This window comes from Cynocephalus volans, chromosome X (assembly GCF_027409185.1).
Source record: "Cynocephalus volans isolate mCynVol1 chromosome X, mCynVol1.pri, whole genome shotgun sequence".
Lineage (NCBI taxonomy): Eukaryota > Metazoa > Chordata > Mammalia > Dermoptera > Cynocephalidae > Cynocephalus > Cynocephalus volans.
Genome location: NC_084478.1, coordinates 67,178,360 through 67,196,593, shown reverse-complemented (window position 1 = coordinate 67,196,593; position 18,234 = coordinate 67,178,360). Strand labels below are relative to the sequence as shown.

The 18,234-nt window shown below is 39.1% G+C and overlaps 1 protein-coding gene across 3 annotated transcripts in view; it reads right to left on the bottom strand.

Annotated features, from left to right (window-relative positions):
• PHF8 (PHD finger protein 8) overlaps nucleotides 1-18,234 on the bottom strand; it is a 102,692-nt gene that overhangs the window by 62,196 nt on the left and 22,262 nt on the right. For all 3 annotated transcript variants that reach the window (XM_063084365.1, XM_063084367.1, XM_063084366.1), the window contains exons 5-11: nucleotides 16,518-16,678; nucleotides 15,395-15,536; nucleotides 13,404-13,590; nucleotides 11,223-11,385; nucleotides 2,706-2,793; nucleotides 2,258-2,364; nucleotides 734-825 (exon numbers count right to left, since the gene is read on the bottom strand). In XM_063084365.1, the coding sequence (XP_062940435.1) occupies nucleotides 734-825; nucleotides 2,258-2,364; nucleotides 2,706-2,793; nucleotides 11,223-11,385; nucleotides 13,404-13,590; nucleotides 15,395-15,536; nucleotides 16,518-16,678 (940 nt within the window). The remainder of the gene's footprint in view (nucleotides 1-733; nucleotides 826-2,257; nucleotides 2,365-2,705; nucleotides 2,794-11,222; nucleotides 11,386-13,403; nucleotides 13,591-15,394; nucleotides 15,537-16,517; nucleotides 16,679-18,234) is intronic.

Genomic DNA, 18,234 nt, shown 5'->3' with positions numbered 1-18,234 from the left:
TATAGCTATTTAGTATTCAGTTGGATAGATAAATATTGGTACATTTCTAAAAAGCCATTTTGGCAGTATGTATCAAGAGCCTTTTTTTCATATACTTTAATCCAGTAATTGTTCTTCCAGGAATCTATCCTGAAGAAACAATCAAGAGTTGAGGGACAAAGACTGATGCATACAGATATATACTGTATGATTCTCTATAACTACCTCTAAATAAATAGGAAGGAAGCAACAATAAGGAAGTGGTTAGGTAAGGACAGTACATCTCTGCAAAAGAATTTCATGTAACTATTAAATGTTTATGGTGAACTTTGGTGACATGGGAAAATTAAGATAAGCCAATAGATTCAGACACAAAATTGGACATATAGTGTGATAGCAATTATGTTTTTAAAATGCATATAAAAATGACGAGAAGGAAATATACCCAAATGTTAGTGGTAGTTCCCACTAAGTGCTAAAATTACAGGTGATGTTTTTCCTTCTTTAAATGCTTCTGCACTTTTCTAATTTTCTTGAGTAAGCATGTATTGCAGAAAGAAAGGTTTAAAAATGTAATCCAAAGAATCCTAGCCCAGTCCTCAATCCTACCTACATCCAGGAGCCCTATGGTCTCTTCAATTCTACCTACACCTAGGAGTCCTATGGTCTCTTCTGTCTCCCCAGAGCATCTACCCAAAACCAGTTCCCACAGAGGACAGAACTGTGGAGGAAGTAAAGAAATAAGCATATTTACTTCTTTCCTCGTCCAGGCTCTAAATGCAAGGTTCAGGGCTTTGCCACCATGGACCAGATAGGAAGCAGGGTGTCTCCTGTTTTCTCGCAAACCTAAAGAGGGAAAGAGGAAAGCAGTGTGTCAACAAAGCCATGCAGGGAAGTGAAGGACTTATTACCTTTGTCAGGCACAAAGAAAATGCTCAGGGTTCTGAGTACAACTCCAGGTCTCAGCTCTTCTAAGAGTGTTCATTTACTGAGTACCTACTACATGCTAGGCATCTGACATCTCATTTAATCCTTATACCTACCCTGTATGGCAGGTATTATTATCTTCATTAACAGTTCAGGAAACTGAGGTTCAGAGAGGGAAAGAGACCTGACTAACGGAACACATCTAGGAGGTGCCCGAGCCAAGACTACAACCGTCTTTTTGAATCTGAGGCCTGTGCTCTTTCCATTACACTACTCTGTATCTTGGGTTTCAAAATGAGAACACTCAGGAGGACCATGATTGCTACCCACACAGATTTGAAGGGCCATTAATGGAGAAGATGGACTAGCTGTGTTCTGCCTTACTTCAGGGGGAAGCTATTATAAACAGTCAGGTTTAGGCTCTATAAAGAATTTCCTACTGAACTGAGCTGTTCAGAACAGGTAATGAGCAGTTAGTTATTCAGCATATGATTAAATACTTAAGTGACAACGTCTAGGTGGCAAAATAAAGGCTTGAGGTATTGGGTAGGAGACTGTACTCATTGGCCTCTGAGGTTCTTTTTAAACTCTGAGATACTGATCCCTCTGGGCAAGTCACCTTGAAGAATCTCAGACCTAAGCAAGGGACCTACTCTATTTCAGAGCAGACTAGGAAACAGGAAACCCAGCAAGTTGACTTCCACGAATCCAAAGAATCCCAGAAATCAACACAATGATGCCAGGATGGTCAGGACTAGGCCTTATTCCCATAGGAAACATATCCAGGAAACTCTTAGACTACCCAGATCGAGCTTCTTACCTTAAATGGCAGGAAATACGAACAATTTCACTATGATCCAATCTTCTCAGCCACCCTTGCTAAATAAAAAGGTTAAAATCCATGCCCTGACATACATTATCCTGAGTAGAAAAAGTGAATCTCAAAAGGTCACATACTATATGATTCCATTTATATAATATTCTTGAAATGACAAAATTATAGAGATGAAAAACATCTAGAAAACATGGTTTCAAGAAGTCATGAATGGTATAGGGAGAAGGGGTGAAACCATAAAGGGGTAGCACTAGGGAGATTATATTTTTAAAACAGTAATTATCACTTTATTTTTTTATTTTTTAATTTTATATAGTTAAGGTGTACAACATGATGTTTTCATATACATAGTGTGGAGATCTTTGGGGTGATAAAACAGTACTGTATCTTGATTGAGGTGATAGTTACTTACACACACACACACACACACACACACACACACACACACACACACACACACACTCACCACTCTCAGGGGAGCAGCACAAAAGGGACAGTTGGCAAAGGTCTCCATACCTCGAAAGATGTCCAGGATGTGTTTTCCCACATACCAGCAGATGGTCTCAAAGTTGGGGAACTTGAAGAGGTCTGCTGTGCTCAGTCGCTTCTCAATCTCATAAGCTCTGGAAAAAGGAGGCATAACAACAAGAATCCATTTATTGGGCACCTACTATGTATCAGGTATTGTTCTGGATGCTTTAGAATACATTATCGCTAATCCTCACAATGATCCTGTAAAACCCTACTTTATACATTAGGAAAGTATGACCTGCCCAAAGTCATGTAACTACTAAGTGGGGAAAAAGTATTAATCCTCTAACTGAACATCATCAGGAACCAGGATCCATTCCTTTCTGATCATCTCGCCTTCTTCTATGCTGCAACTCCTCACTCTAGGGGAGAGCCCAAGGACTCCAGCAGACAGAAATGGCCAATTCAAGATCACCACAGCCTCAGGACTCACTTGAGCTGCATTTCGATATTAAGGCTGTGTAAGAAGTTCCCTCCAAAGGCAAGGCAGTCCACAGGGGTCAGCACAGCATGGATCCATCCTGCAGGGCAACAAAGCAAAATCATAGCTGGCAGAGGGCCTTTCTTCCTCTGGACATCACTGCCCACTCAGTTCAACCTCAACTCCTTAAGACCAGTTGGCCTGGCAGTGACTCAGAACATTTTTAGTTCTTCCAGTATCCCAACACCCAGCCTGGCCTAATGTGCCATCATGCCATCATTATAACCTGAACTGGACCAATGTATGGGGTTAATAAACTTCTTCCACTTCCCTCCTCTCCACTTCAAAATCTTTCTGTTGCCTTATCTATCCTCTTTTCTCTTGGAAAGGCATCACCTCCCTGTCATAATTACTCCTTCTAACTCTACCCTGAGTAAAATAAAAAGAGCTTCTGTGTGAGATCTGGGTTCTAATTACCCATGGTCAACTGCAGTCCAAAAATATTAAATGGAAAATTCCAGAAATAAACAATTCACAAGTATTAAATTGTGCACCATTCTGAGTAGCATGATGAAATTTGGCGCCATCCCACTCTGTCCTGCCCAGAACATAGATCATCCCTCTGTCCAGCAGATCCATGCTGTACAAGCTACCTGCCCATTAGTCACTTAGTAGCCATCTCAGTTATCAGATCAACTATCATGGTATCACAGGATGTGTGTTCAAGTTATCTTTATTATACCTAGTAATGGCCCCAAAACACAAGAGTAGTGATGCTGGGAACTCAGATATGCCAAAGAGAAGCCATAAAGTGCTTCCCTTAAATGAAAAGATGAAAGTTCTCAACTTAAAGAAAAAAATCTTTTAAGTAACCAAGCTGCTTATCTTCCACCAGAGTGCTTTGTAAACAAGGATCTATAAAAACCACATTTAAACACTGTTGCATGTCATAATAGAAAGTGGCACTTTGCTAACCTAAAACTTGCAACAGAACATCAATAGCAGCTTTATAAGACTCAGGAGGAAAAACTGGTTTCAGAGTTGGAAGATTGTTGTAAGTCACTCCTTTTTATGTCATTTAGAGACTAAAGAATTGCAAGGCTGCCTATTGGCGAGTCGCACAAATTAAAATTATATTTCCTTCCATGCATGAAAAAAAAAGAAAGAAAAAAATCATATGCGAGGTTGCTAAGATCTATGGTGAGAATAAATCTCCTATCCATGAAATTGTGAGGAAGAAAAATGAAATTCATGCATGGTGTATGTAGAGTTTGGTACTATCTGTCGTTTCAGGATTCCACTAGTCCTGGGACGTATGCCCCATGGATAAGGGGCACTACTGTACTTTACAAGTGGTTGTGAAGCACGTACCCAGCTAGAACTCAATTATTACCCTTGCCCTTGTACCTCCTGGGACTTTCTGATTTTTCTTCTTAAATCTCTCTCCTTATGTTAAGTGAAATAAACCAGGCACTGAAAGATAAATACTGCATGTTCTCACTCATATGTGGAAGCTAAAAAAGTTGATCTCATAGAAAGAGAGGAGAAAAGCAGTTACTAGAGACTGGCAAGGGGAGAGGGGTGGGAGGCAGGGAGTGAAGGTGGTCAATGGATACAAAATTGTAGCGAGATAGGAGGAATAAGATCTAGTGTTCTGTAGCACTGTAGGGTGACTACAGTCAACAACACATTACTGTATAACTTCAAATAGCTAGTAGAGAGGATGTTGAATGTTCCCAACACAAAGAGGCAACAAATGTTTGAGGTGATAAATAGGCTAATTACCTTTATATGATCATTGCACACTGTGTAAATGTACCCAAATATCACATTATACTCCATAAATACATATAATTACCATGGGACAATTAAGAAAAAATTAAAAAAAAAAAATTTCAGAGACAGAAGTGGATTAGAGGTTACCAGAAATTAGGGGGAAGGAATAATGGGAAGTTATCACTTAATGGGTACAGAGTTTATGTTTAGGATGATGAAAAAGTTTTAGAAATAGAGGACACAGCACTGTGAATGTAATTAATTCCAAAGAATTGTACATTTAAAAATGGTCAAAATGGCAAAGTTTATGTTATATATATTTTACCACAATAAAAAAAAAAAAAAAAAAAAAGAAATCTTTCTCCTTCCCCCTCCATCCATCCTACCAATGCCTTGGTTCAGACCCCTCACTATCTCTCATCTAGGCTACTGCAAACTGGCTCCTCTACAACAACTATTTTCAATGTGTGATCCAGGAAACCCTTGGGCTCCCTGACACTCTTTCAGAGCATATGAGAGGCCAAAATTATGCTCATAATAGCATTAAGATGTTCTTTGCCTTTTTTTTTTTTTTTTTTTTTTTGTCGTTTTTTCGTGACCGGCACTCAGCCAGTGAGTGCACTGGTCATTCCTATATAGGATCCGAACCTGCGGCGGGAGAGTCGCCGTGCTCCCAGCGCAGCACTCTACCAAGTGCACCACGGGCTCTTCTTTGCCTTTTTCACCCTCATTCTCTCAAGGGTGTGCAGTGGGGTCGTCCAGAGGGTACATGACATAATATCAAACAGACTGAATGCAAAAGCACACTTGAGAATTCAGCCATTTTCTATTAACCCAGTCATTAAATGTTTTTCACTTAAAAAGTTATTTTTCATAAAAAACTTTTTTATGCTAACATGTAATGGGTTTACTATTATTTCTCAATGAATTAATAAGTATTTTTAAATTTTCTGTTTAATTTCTATGATAAATATTGATAAATATAACCCACATAAATAAAGGCTCTTTTGGGTCCTCAATAATTCTTAAGAGTATAAAGGAGTGAGTACAAAGTGTTTACAAACCACTGCTCTACACCCATCTCAAATCTATCCTCTATATCTGATCCTAAGTGATATGTCTAAAATACAAATCCTGCTCAAAATTCTTCAATGAAACGGCTATCCAAAGAGAAGACATAAATAACAAATGGAAATTTTAGAACTGAAAAATGCTGTATCTGAAATTAATGCAGTGGATGAACTGAACAGAATAGAGACAATAGAGAAAAGAAATACAGAGAACTTGAAGACAGAGCAAGAGAAATTACCCAACCCGAACTTTAACAAATAGAAAAATAAACTCAGAGACCTATGGGACTAACACAAAATACATAACATTTGTATAATCAGAGACCCAAACGAAGAGAAGTTAGAGCATGAGGTTAAAAAAGTATTTGAAAAAATAATGTCTAAAATTTTCACAAATATGGCAAGACATAATAAACCTACACATTAAAGAAGCTCAGTGAACTCATATACCATTTTAAACCCAAAGAAATCCATACCATGTTTTGCCATGCATAGTCAAACAGCTGAAAACTGAAGAAAAAGGAAAACATTAAAAGTAGTAAAAAAATGACACATTATGTACAGGGGAAAAGCAATTTAAATGATAGCCCAAATGTCATCAGAAACCATGGAGGCCAGAAGGAAGCAGAACATTTTTCAAGTGCTGAAAGAAAAGAACTAAACCCGGAATTCTATATGCAGCAAAAATATCCTTCAAGGGCCGAGCCCGTGGCGCACTCGGTAGCGTGCTGCGCTAGGAGCGCAGCAACGCTCCCGCCGCGGGTTCGGATCCTATATAGGAATGACTGGTGCACTCACTGGCTGAGTGCCGGTCACAAAAAAAAAAAAAAAAAAAAAAAAAAATCCTTCAAGAACGTAAGGGAAATCAAGACATTTACAGATGAAGGAAAACTAAGAGAATTTGTTGCTGTCAACGTACCCTGAAACTCCAAACAGAAAAAATGGTAAAAGAAGGAATCTTGGAACACCAGGAAGGAAGAAAAAAAAAATACAAGAGTAAAAATATGAGTACATACAGGAACTTCCAGTCAAGATGGTGGAATAGATGGTCTCCAGCATCACCCTCTCCTACAATCAACCAATTTACAACTACTACAAAGCAACAACAACCAACCCGGGACCACTAGAGCTCAGGGGAAGAGGAAGAGAGACCTACAGAGTTCATTAAGGCAGGAGAAGACACAATGGGAGAAGGAGGGGACTGCTCCGACCATTTCGAGTCCGGGCAGCTTTCAAGGCTGGCCCTGGTGAGCACACAGAGCAAAAGCTGGCAAAAGCCACAGCTGTGCCCTTCATATAAAGTTGCTTAGAGGCTGCAGGGGAGAAGAGGGCTTTGGTGGCCCCCAGGCCAGCAAGACAACTAACAGGGTCCTGTGGACCCACACAGGAACAAGAGGCCACAGATAACTGAAAAAAAAAGCTACTCAAAGGTCGGTGAATCACTGCAAGGGACTGGTGCATGGTCCATCCCATGGGAAGTGATTGGAGTATGGGCAGTGGGGGAGATGGGCCCACTGGGGGAACACTGGGGCACAGCATGGACAGCTGATCTGCCCTCCAATCAGCACAGGCCACTCAGTGGAGACTGGTCAGGAACATAGAACTGCAGAGGGTGCAGTTTGCTGAAAAGACTCAGGCCCAGACCAGAGTTTGCAGACAACCCAGGTGTACCAGACCTCACAAGACCCAGAAGTGCTTACAAGGTCAACAATTAAAACCCAAGCTGCACAAAAAACCTTCCCCAGAGAATCAGCAGCAAAGCAGCAATCTAGCTCAAATACAGGGCTCAAAAGCTGGTTCCCTGAGGAAGTTCCCCCATTTTAGAAGTAACCAAAGGACAACAAATAGTTCCAGTGCAGAGTTTAAGTGGTGGAAAGAACAAACAATCCAACACAGAACTGAAAGAAAAAACAAAACACCCACAGATCAGAGACAAAGTTTTGATATTAACCAGTAAATGTCTAACTCACCAAAGAAACCTGTAAACCTAGAAGGACCTGAAGCCCCCTGGGGTCCCAATTCAGGGAGGGTGGAACACCATGGGCCTCAGCCACGCACCTCTGACAACTGCATCCAGCCCAACAATGACCACCAGGCCATAGCTAGAAGTGACCCAAGCTCTGGAGCTGGTGCGATGGGGGGCTGAGGGCCTCAGCAACAACCCCCACTGACATCTTCACCCAGCCCAGTGACGACCACTGAGCCACTGCCAGAAACAGCCCAGGTTCCTAAGCAGGGGCAGTGGGGGGCTGAGGTGTGGCTGAGGCCCCCCAGTGTCTGCACTCAGTCCAGTGATGACCACTGAGCTGCCACCAGAAGTGCCCCCAAGCTCCCGAGCCAGAGCAGTGGGGGTCAAAAGCCTCAGCCACACTCATCTGATGTTTGCACCCAGCCCAGTGACAACCACCAAGCAGCTGCTGGAAATGCCCTGGGCTCCCTAGCCGGGTGGTAGGGGGCCGAGGGCCTCAGCCACACCCCCCACCCCACCAACATCCACATCCAGCCCAGCAACAACTAAGCTGCCGCCAGAAGCCCCGTTCTCCCCTGCTGGAATGAGGGGGGTGCCACAGGCCTCAACCACAACCCCCTCCTTTCTCCTCCTTCCAACCTATCTCCTTTCCCTTTTCCCTCTCCCCCTCCCCACCAACTGCTCTACAACATCTTCCAATATAAAAAAGTAATAAAAAAAAAATGGGTAGCAACAATAATCAACCACAATGTATATCGACAAAATAAAAGTTAAAAAAAAAAATGGGTAAATAAATAGAATTTCCTTCTCTTGAGTTTTCTAAATTATGTTTGACAGTTGAAGCAAAAATTTTAACACTGTGTGATGGGGTTCTCAATGTACTCAGAGGAAATACTTAAGAAAAATACATGGGAAAATGTAAGAAAAATGGGAATGGTAAAGGGACGTAAACAGAGGTAAGGTTTCAACCCTTCCCTCAAACTGGTAAACACCTGTAGACTGTGATATGCTATGTATGTATAATGTAATAACTAGAGCAATTAGTAAAAAATATAACAAGAGAAAATAAAAAACAACTAGAACAACCATTAAAATCATAGAAAAAAAATCAAAGGAGCCAGACTAGCCAAAATTATCTCGAAAATGAAAAACAAAGTTGAAGGGCTGACACTTCCTAATTTCCATACTTACTAAAAATGTACAGTAATTGAGACAGTAGGATACTGTCATAAGGAGAGACATGTAGATCAAATGGAACAGAATTCATGGTCAAGAAATAAACCCATAATCTATGGTCAATTGACTTTTTGACAAAGGTATCAAGACAATTCAATAAGGAAAGAATAGTTTTTTCAAATGATTCTGAGACAACTGGATATCTACATGCAAAAGAATGAAATTGAACCTTTACCTCACACCATATACAAAAAACCTCAAAATGGATGAAAGATCTAAATGTAGAAACAAAAACTAAGACACTTAGAAGAAAACATAGGCATAAATCTACATAACCTTGAATTAGGCAACAGTCTCTTAGAAATCAAGAGCATAAGCAAACAGAAAAAATAGAAATTAGACATCAAAATTCATAACTTTTGTGCTTCATAGCACACTATCAAGAAAGTGAAAAGACAACCCTAAGAATGAGAGAAAACTGTGAATCATATATCTGATAAAGGTCTAGCATCCAAAATATATAGAGAATTCTTACAACTCAACAATAAAAAGACAACCTAATTAAAGAGTGGTAAAAGAATTTAAATAGACATTTCTCCAAAAAAGATATATATATATCTTTTTTTTCCCCCCAAGAAATTAGAACCCTCATACATTGCTGTTGGGAATGTAAATTAGTACATGCAGCTGCTTTGGAAACAGTTTGGCAAAAAATTCACATAGAGTTACCCCATAATCCAGCAATTTCCCTACTAGGTATATACCCAAGAGAACCTTAAATATGTATAACTTATACATGAATGTTCATATCAGCATTATCCATAATAGCCAAAAAGTGGAAACAACTTAAATGCCTATCAACTGATGAAAGGATAAACAAAATATGGTATTCGACACAATGGAATATTATCCAGTCATTAAAAAGAATGCAGTACTGATAAATGTTATAACATGGATGAACCTTGAAAACATTACGCTGAGTGAAAGAAGACATAAAGGACAACATATTACATGATTCCATGTATATGAAATATTGAGAAGAGGCAAATCCATATACAAAGGAAGTACTGCTAATGAATATATGGTTTCTTTTTAAGGTGGTGAACATTTTCTGGTATTAGATAGTAGTTGTACAGCTTTGTAAATATACTAAAAAAAACTGAATTGTGTGACATAGCTAAATCAGTTCTGAGAGGGAAATTTAAAGTGTTAAATGCTTGGGCCAAGCCCGTGGCGCACTCGGGAGAGTGCGGCGCTGGGAGCGCGGTGACGCTCCCGCCGCGGGTTTGGATCCTATATAGGAATGGCCGGTGCGCTCACTAGCTGAGTGTCGGTCACGAAAAAAGACAAAAAAAAAAATAATAATAAATAAAGTGTTAAATGCTTACATTAGAAAAGAAGGAAAGTCAGAAATCAATAATCTTAGCTCCCATCCCAAGACTAAGAGAAAAGGACAGCAAAACGAACCCAAAGCAAGCAAAAGCAAGGAAAAATAAAAATAAAAGCAGTAATCAATAAAATTGAAAACAGAAAGACATCAGAGAAAAATCAATGAAACACAAAGTGTTTCTTTGAAAAGACTGATAAAATCAACCAACCTCCAGCAAGACTGACATAAATAAGAGAGGGCACAAATAACAGGAATAAAACAGAGGATATCACTAGAGACCCAGAGGACATCAAAAGAATAATAAGGAAATACTATAAGAGAACTTCAAAATGTTCACAGAAAGCTTTGTGTTATCTTTCAATTCTATTATTCCATGAACTTTTTGAGGCACCCTTGTATGAACAACTCTACACACATAAATTTGACAATGTGGATGAAATAGGCCAATTCCTTGAAAAGCAGACTACCATAACTCATCCAATATGAAACAGATAGTTTGAATAGCCTTATAAAGATCAAGGAAATTGAAAAAGTAATCTCCAGGTCCATGTGATTTCACAAGAGAATTCTACCAAACATTTCAAGAAAAGTTAACACTAATTTTGATTAAAGAAGTCAAAGAAAATCTAAATAAATGAAGGGACATACTATGCTCATCAAAGAATCAAGTAAAAATGCTGAGGGACTTTTTCAAAATAAATATACTCAGACCCCGTCCCACACCTAAGAATTCATAATTCTAGGGGTGAAGCTCACCCAGTAATGTATTGTTTAGGGAAAAAAGCCCCACCCCCACCTCAGGTCATTCTGATTTATAGCCTACAATACCAGACTCCCAGTCACTATCCCCAGAATCATGGAGCTGAGAGTCCAGTTCTCTGTCTACCAAGCTGACATCAACCCAGTGCAAAGGAGTCCACCAGCCTCCCTTTGGACACTACCACCTGCAGCCTCCCCAAGCAACATGCTGCCCACTGACAACCACATGAATTTTCTTAATGCCCAATTCTTAGCCTTCAGGTGATATGAGAGAGATAAGATAGCCCACATAATCAGATTAATAGATTATGGGAAGGGGTTGGCTGTGGTGCCACAAGCTCTCTTCTTTCCACCCTCCCCAAACCCTCCCAGAGGGGCCCAGGGAAGACCTGTAGGAATGAAAAGTGTCTGTCCTTGTTTCACAGAACACTTGTAGCATTTGTCCACTTGGTCCCCAAAGAACATCTCATTCTGATTAGAGGAACTGCTCCAGCACTCAAAGAGAGTCAGATTGGCATTTGTTGGGCGGATCAGGTAGAATATCTTCTCACCCTGAAACAAAAAGAGGTTGAAGTGCCAAAAATACCAAGGGTCCTTCAGGGGCACTCCAAAAGGCTGCTCTCTCTCCTATGCTCCCAGACCATGGCAAAGTTCTTTCCCAAACCCATTCAAAAATCTTTTGTGTGTGGATTTAGAAAACTTCAAAAGATTCTTTTGCCCTCTGCACTTCTAAGTTTCTATAAATTTGACAAAAACAATTTGGAAAGGGCATTTCAAACAAAATTGTTCAAGTCAGGACAAATGTACACCAAGTGCTCCTACTTTAGATGCAATGTCAAATGAAAAATGGCCTCTGTAGATGAATAGATCAATACTACTAGCCCTAGGAGAATTTAAGGCCACATTACTGATGAAAAGAAAATTGAATTTGCTTTTAAATATCATTTACAGAGTGTTCCTTCTCACACCTGCAATCAAAGCCAATAAAAGTTTACAAGTTCAACAATTGCCAAGGATTTCTGGAAGATTACATGCTAGGTGATTATCTGCTGGAAAAACATTTTATTTCCTAATTGTGTTTTTCCTGGTTAATCACCAGATACATAATTTGGCAAAAAAGGAACAAAAATCCACTAACACAAAGATATCCCCACAGCTTGACTGGTTCAATCAACATTTCACAATGATAAATTTCAATGAAGAAAAGCAACAACACTAGAAATATCTACTGTACAAATGGAGAAATTTGAATCAGACCTGTAGATTAGTAGTATTTTCAATGTTAATTTCCTGATTTTGATAACTACACTGTGACTATAAGAGAACACCTTTGTTTTTAAGAACTACACACTGAATTATCAAGAGATAAAAGGACACATGTCTGCAACTATTCTCAAATGTCTCAGGAAAAAAAAAAATACCCATTTTATTATGTTTGCTTTAGAGAAAGAGAGAATATAATAAAATGATAACATTTGGGGAATCTGGGTGGGACACAGGAATTCTCCCCATTATTTTTGCAACTTTTCTATAAAAATAAAATTATTTAAAAATTAAAAAGTTAAATCTAACATTTGCATAACAGTACTTTCATATACATGGTCCAATTTCTTCATGATAAACCAAACAACTAGCTGATGATTTGTGATCACTTGGACAAGAACCATAATTCAAGTTTTCCGCTCCTTCCTTGGCATTTCCAATAAGAAAACTAAATAGTGAACAACGGTGAAAAACAATCAAAATTCTTCAAGAAATTTGTTTTCCAGACCTCAAAAATCCTTTACAGTCATTGATAATTAATATGCTAATTACAAACCTGTAACAACCACTAAAAAGGAAATTGTCTATAGGAATTATGACTTTAAAAAGACTTCCCATATACGTATGTTCTATCTTGACTGTGGTGGCATTTAACTGACTATGCAATTGTCAAAACTCAAACTATACACTTAAAATGGTTGAATTTTATAGTATATAAATTATACCTCAATAAAGTTGGGGGGAGGGGAAGTTTCTCATGTTACCAGGAATTTTTGAAGTACTATGGATATTTCCATACATGTTGATAGGAGTATAAATTGGTTCAATTAGAAAGTAAAGTAACAGTTGGGAAAACCCCAGGTATCTGCTATAATTCAAAACTTTTTTTTTTTTTTTTTAAAAGACGACTGGTAAGGGGATCTTAACCCTTCACTTGGTGTTGTCAGCACCACGCTCTCTGAAGTGAGTGAACCAGCCATCCTTATATAGGGATCCGAACCCGTGGGGTTGGTGTTATCAGCACCACACTTTCCCAAGTGAGCCACGGGCTGGCCCTCAAAACACTTTTGGATTAAGCATCAAAACTGTAGAGACAGGCCATCATCAGTGTATATGGTATTATGGCACATCCACCAAGTACTCAATCAACTCTGATAGAGGAGTTATGTGGAAATTTCAAACCAAATGTCACAACGAAAGAGAATCTGGGAGACAGGTGGGCCTCAGCAGCCTGTTTTGTGCTGACAGCTGACACAAACAGGAAGACCCAAGGCCTGGCTGCCTCCAGAAGCTATATGCCTTCCTACCTTGAGCACATGGTACCAGACCGAGGTGCCGCCAAAGTCAATGTGAAAGTCTGTATAGCTATCCCGCACGCTCATGAGGCAGTACTTCTGCACATTGGGTCTCTCAAAGACACACTCCTCCGGCCACAAGTTCTCGACCCATGACAGCTTTCGAACAATCTTGGGTGTCTCTACCAGATTAGAAAGCCTAACAAGGAAGGGGTAGACAGCAGATATCAGCTGATTGGGAATTGAAGGTTGAAGCCTGAATAAAATACCCCACATCTCTGTAAAGGTCAGATAAGACAGAGAACAAGTTCTCTCCACAGAATCGCCAAGGCACATAAGATACGTTTTTTAAAAAAATTTTAATTTATCAATATACAATGTAGTTAATTTTCTTGTCCCTTTACCAATTCCTCTTTCTCCACCTCCCTCTCCCCTGTCCCCTAAGATACTTATTTCTATAAATCTGGTAAACATTCTCATTCCAACCAACTCCAGAATTATCAGCTCCACAGCCTTCTTCATTGAAGGTGGTCATTTTTTCCATTAAATGTTTATACTCCCTCCCACCCCAGTCAACTCACTTGGCACTTGGTTTATAACTAGCCCCATCTCACAGTGTCTTCTTTAGGAGAAACCATTAGAGAAACCTCTCAGGGCTCAGTTCTAGGTAAAGAAGTGTTTCTCTGAAACATCTGGTTGTTTTTATCCTACAAAAAACCACAAATCTTACACTGCAAATCTTACACTGCACTCCCCTCTTTGTTCTGACCTTCAGGAAATTCAGACTGTAGAGGAAACTCTACGGTCCATCTCCACCAACTATCAGACATTTATACACGCATTTTATATGTAGAGTACCCACCAGATGCATCCTATTTTCCCACCTTTATTTTCCGTTTGTTCCAATTTTCTTTTTTTCTCTGCATCTCTATAAGCTACCTCAAATACTCTTTTAGGATGAAGTGAGGTATAAATAAAGTTTCTTAAACACACTCAGTTTGTTTAGCCTTGTATCAAAAACAACACCAAGGGTTTTAATAGTGTACTATAATTATATAGGATGTTACCATTGGGGAAACTGGCTAAAGAGTACACAGGACCTCCTTGTACATCTTTTTGCAACTTTCTATGAATCTATAATTATGACAAAACTAAAAGCTAAAAGTAAACAATCAGACAGTAAACTTAAGGGCAAAAAGATACGTTATGATTTCTTGATATTTCTCACAGTTCTGAGTACAGAGAAGATCGTATATACATATATACAGAGAGAGAGAGTGCATGAGTCCAGATAGATCATTTAGAAGTTATAATATAGCTGTTTTTTCTTTTTAAATCAAAGAAACCTCACAAAGAATGACTGTTTTTTAATGATGAATATGCTAATTATCCTGATTTGATAATTATATATTGTACACAGGTATTGATATTCAACTCTGTGCCACACAGACATGTATAATCAATTATGTTTCAATAAAAAAAAAAAAAGAAATACAAAAAAAATTTTTTTTTAAGTGAATCTCAGAAATCCTTTCCTTTTGTTGGTTTTTGGTGACTGGCTGGTATGGGGATCTGAACCCGTGACCTTGGTATTACCAGCACTATACTCTCCCAAGTGATAAGAAACCTTATCCTTACAGAAATTACTTGGGAGTAATTTCAATAAATCTATTTTTAGGGACAGAAGACTTATCCTATCAGTCAGACAGTGACCATGCCACAATCTAAATACGATAAAAAGGTCAAACAAAGCTGTCCTGGACTTGAAGGAGACAAAAATTAATTAAAATAACTACTGTGTAATTTATTCAATGCTAGAAACTGTGGAGGAAAAATATGACTTGGTTGTTATAATGTGAGCAGCTACCCTAGAAAGTATAACCCAGCTCCCCATCTCTACGGAAGAAACCACCAGGAGGAAGGGAAAGGAATATGAATATATACTCAGTATATCACAAGTTCCACGCTTTTTTAGGCTTTTTTGTTACCTCTACCCCTCCTACCTGGTATCAGAGAATTCCAAACTAATGACATTGAGGACTTTCTCCCTCTTCCCACTGTAATAGTATTTCACAAAATCACCGAGCTTCATCTTGCAGTCAGCCTGGCGGGTCACATCAATCACATCAATCTCTTTGTCAGAACCTGGAATAAAGAGATGGGTTCTGCACCAAGTGGTCTCAGGGACTGGGGAAGCCTCTCTGGTACCCCCACCAGTCCCTAGAATGGACTTACACTCAAAGCTTCTTTCCTTAGACACTGTGTGTGTGTGTGTGTGTGTGTAGCCTCTCTGGTACCCCCACCAGTCCCTAGAATGGACTTACACTCAAAGCTTCTTTCCTTAGACAGTGTGTGTGTGTGTGTGTGTGTGTGTGTGTGTGTGTGTGTGTGTGTGTGTGTGTGTGTGTGTGTGTGTGTGTGTGTGTGTGTGTGTGTGTGTGTGTGTGTGTGTGTGTAGCCTCTCTGGTACCCCCACCAGTCCCTAGAATGGACTTACACTCAAAGCTTCTTTCCTTAGACAGTGTGTGTGTGTGTGTGTGTGTGTGTGTGTGTGTGTGTGTTTGGGGATGGGTGTAGGAATCCATCACACTCTCCTTAGTGTGTGTGTCTGTGTGTGTGTGTGTGTGTGTGTGTGTGTGTGTGTTTGGGGATGGGTGTAGGAATCCATCACACTCTCCTTAGACCTACGTGCTAGATCCAGGACTGGTAGGGCTATGGAACTACCTGGCATACAGCCTCACACATAGTATAGCCCACCTATCTGAACCCTGTTTCCTCACTTTTTCTCCTCTTTACTCCAAAAACACATGCCCAGAAGACAAATGGCATGTGAAAACAAGAGTCAAAGGCTTTCTCATATCGACAGAGGACAGAAAGACCAAGATCCCTAGAATTCCCCAGGTAACAAAATGGGGCTCAACCTAGGGGTTGTATTTAAGAGGAGAAGGAAGAGGAGACAAGGATTTTGGCTCTAGTTTTGCCAAAGAATGATTTTGGGCAAGGCACTTTACCTCAGATTCCCAAGATGGCTAAAAAGGAAATGCAAAAGGTAGATAGGAAGGGAAGGGACACAGGTCTTGACAGGAATAAACAATGTCATAGTTAAAAGGGTCCATGGTATCTTACCAACATAGTGTTCCACATCCCTCACAGTGAATGATGGCGAGGGCAGCGTCATCCCCAATCCATCCTTCTTCAAGACCAGGATGGGCACACTGAAGCTATTCTCTTCCAGGAATTCCACAGTCAGCTGACTTCCAGTGGGCTTCAGAATCACTTCATCTGAGCTGCAGACCACAGGAGAGAAAGCTTGAACCCAAGGCCCTACCCACTAAAAGACTCACTGGACACTGCCACTCACTCAAGGGGTGGGGTCTTCCTCAGGGGACCAAATGTGGGCTGGCAACTAATGGCATTAACCTCATATGCTGGGGAAGAAATGACCTGTCCAAGGCAAGAGACCAGGTCACTGGCAAAAGTGGGGAATATCTGTCAATAGGGTGCTCTTCTACAGATGACAAAGGAAGAAATCATTCAACAGCCTGCCCAGGAAGAAAAGATATATCTGACAAGTTTAGCTGATTTGTTCTAACTTAGAACAGCATCATCCAATTTAAAACACTGGCATAAAGGGAAAAGACTGATTTAAAAAAAAACCCAACAATTTTTACAACCACTTTCTCAACACACACACTTAACTAGAAAACAGGAGAAAAAATGATGCTGGAGAAAAGATAGACTATTTGACAAGTTTTGCTGAGACAAACATATTAAGCTCAATGTCTATCTCACTCTTAATTCTAGATGGTCCAAAGATTAAATTGCAAAAAATAAAGCCGTAAGAGTACTAGAAAAAACATGGGAGAGACAAGGCCAAGTAGTAATTAAAAATAGTAATAAACAAATTTACATAAAAATTAAAATTTTTTGCGCAGAAAGCTGTTATAAATCAGTAAGAAAATAGTAACATAATAGAAAAATTTCAGCACACGGAAGCAGTTCACAGAGAAAGAAATAAAGATGGCTTATAAATGTACAAAAATCTACTCACCTCCATCATAATTAAAGAAATGCAAACAACAAGATTTCATTTTTTATCTTATCAAAAAGGGCAAAAAAAGTTTGACAATAAACAATGTTGGCTAGGATATAGGGAAATCTGTACATTGTGGGAGTGTGAAATAGTACAGCCGCTTTGGAAACAATTGGCAATATTTACAAATATTTTTAAAGCACATAATACTCTTTGACCTAATAATTTCACTTTTAGACAGTAAATCTACACACATAATCAACACACATGCAAAAATTTAAGTACAAAGATATTCAGTGGAGCATTTTTTTTCTAATAGCAAAATATTGGAATCAAATGTTCATCAATAGAGGACTGGTTAAATAAATTGTAAATCCATACAATATAATACTAAATAGCCATAAAAAAGAATGAGGAACATTTGTATGTGCTGTTATGGATTGATCTCCAAGATATAAAGTTTAGGTTTTTTTTTTTAAAAAAAACCAAGATGCAGAACAATATAGCATTTCCATTTGTGTCAAAAAAGAAAAAGAAAAAGAAGGATATACAAACACATGTATGTTGATTATGCAAAAACTATTTCTGAAAGAATGCACAAGAAATTGGTTGACTTTAAAGAAGGGACCTGATGGGTCTGGAGTAGAGAGGAGATTCACTGCCTTTAAATAAACAAATTAAACAAAAAATATTTTGAAGAAACAATTATTCCTAAGAATATTCCAGTTACAGAAAGCTAAAAATGGTCCAGTGAATTAAAAACCAAGCAAGAGAGAGTGCTTTACTCATTAATTTTTAACTCATTAGTTT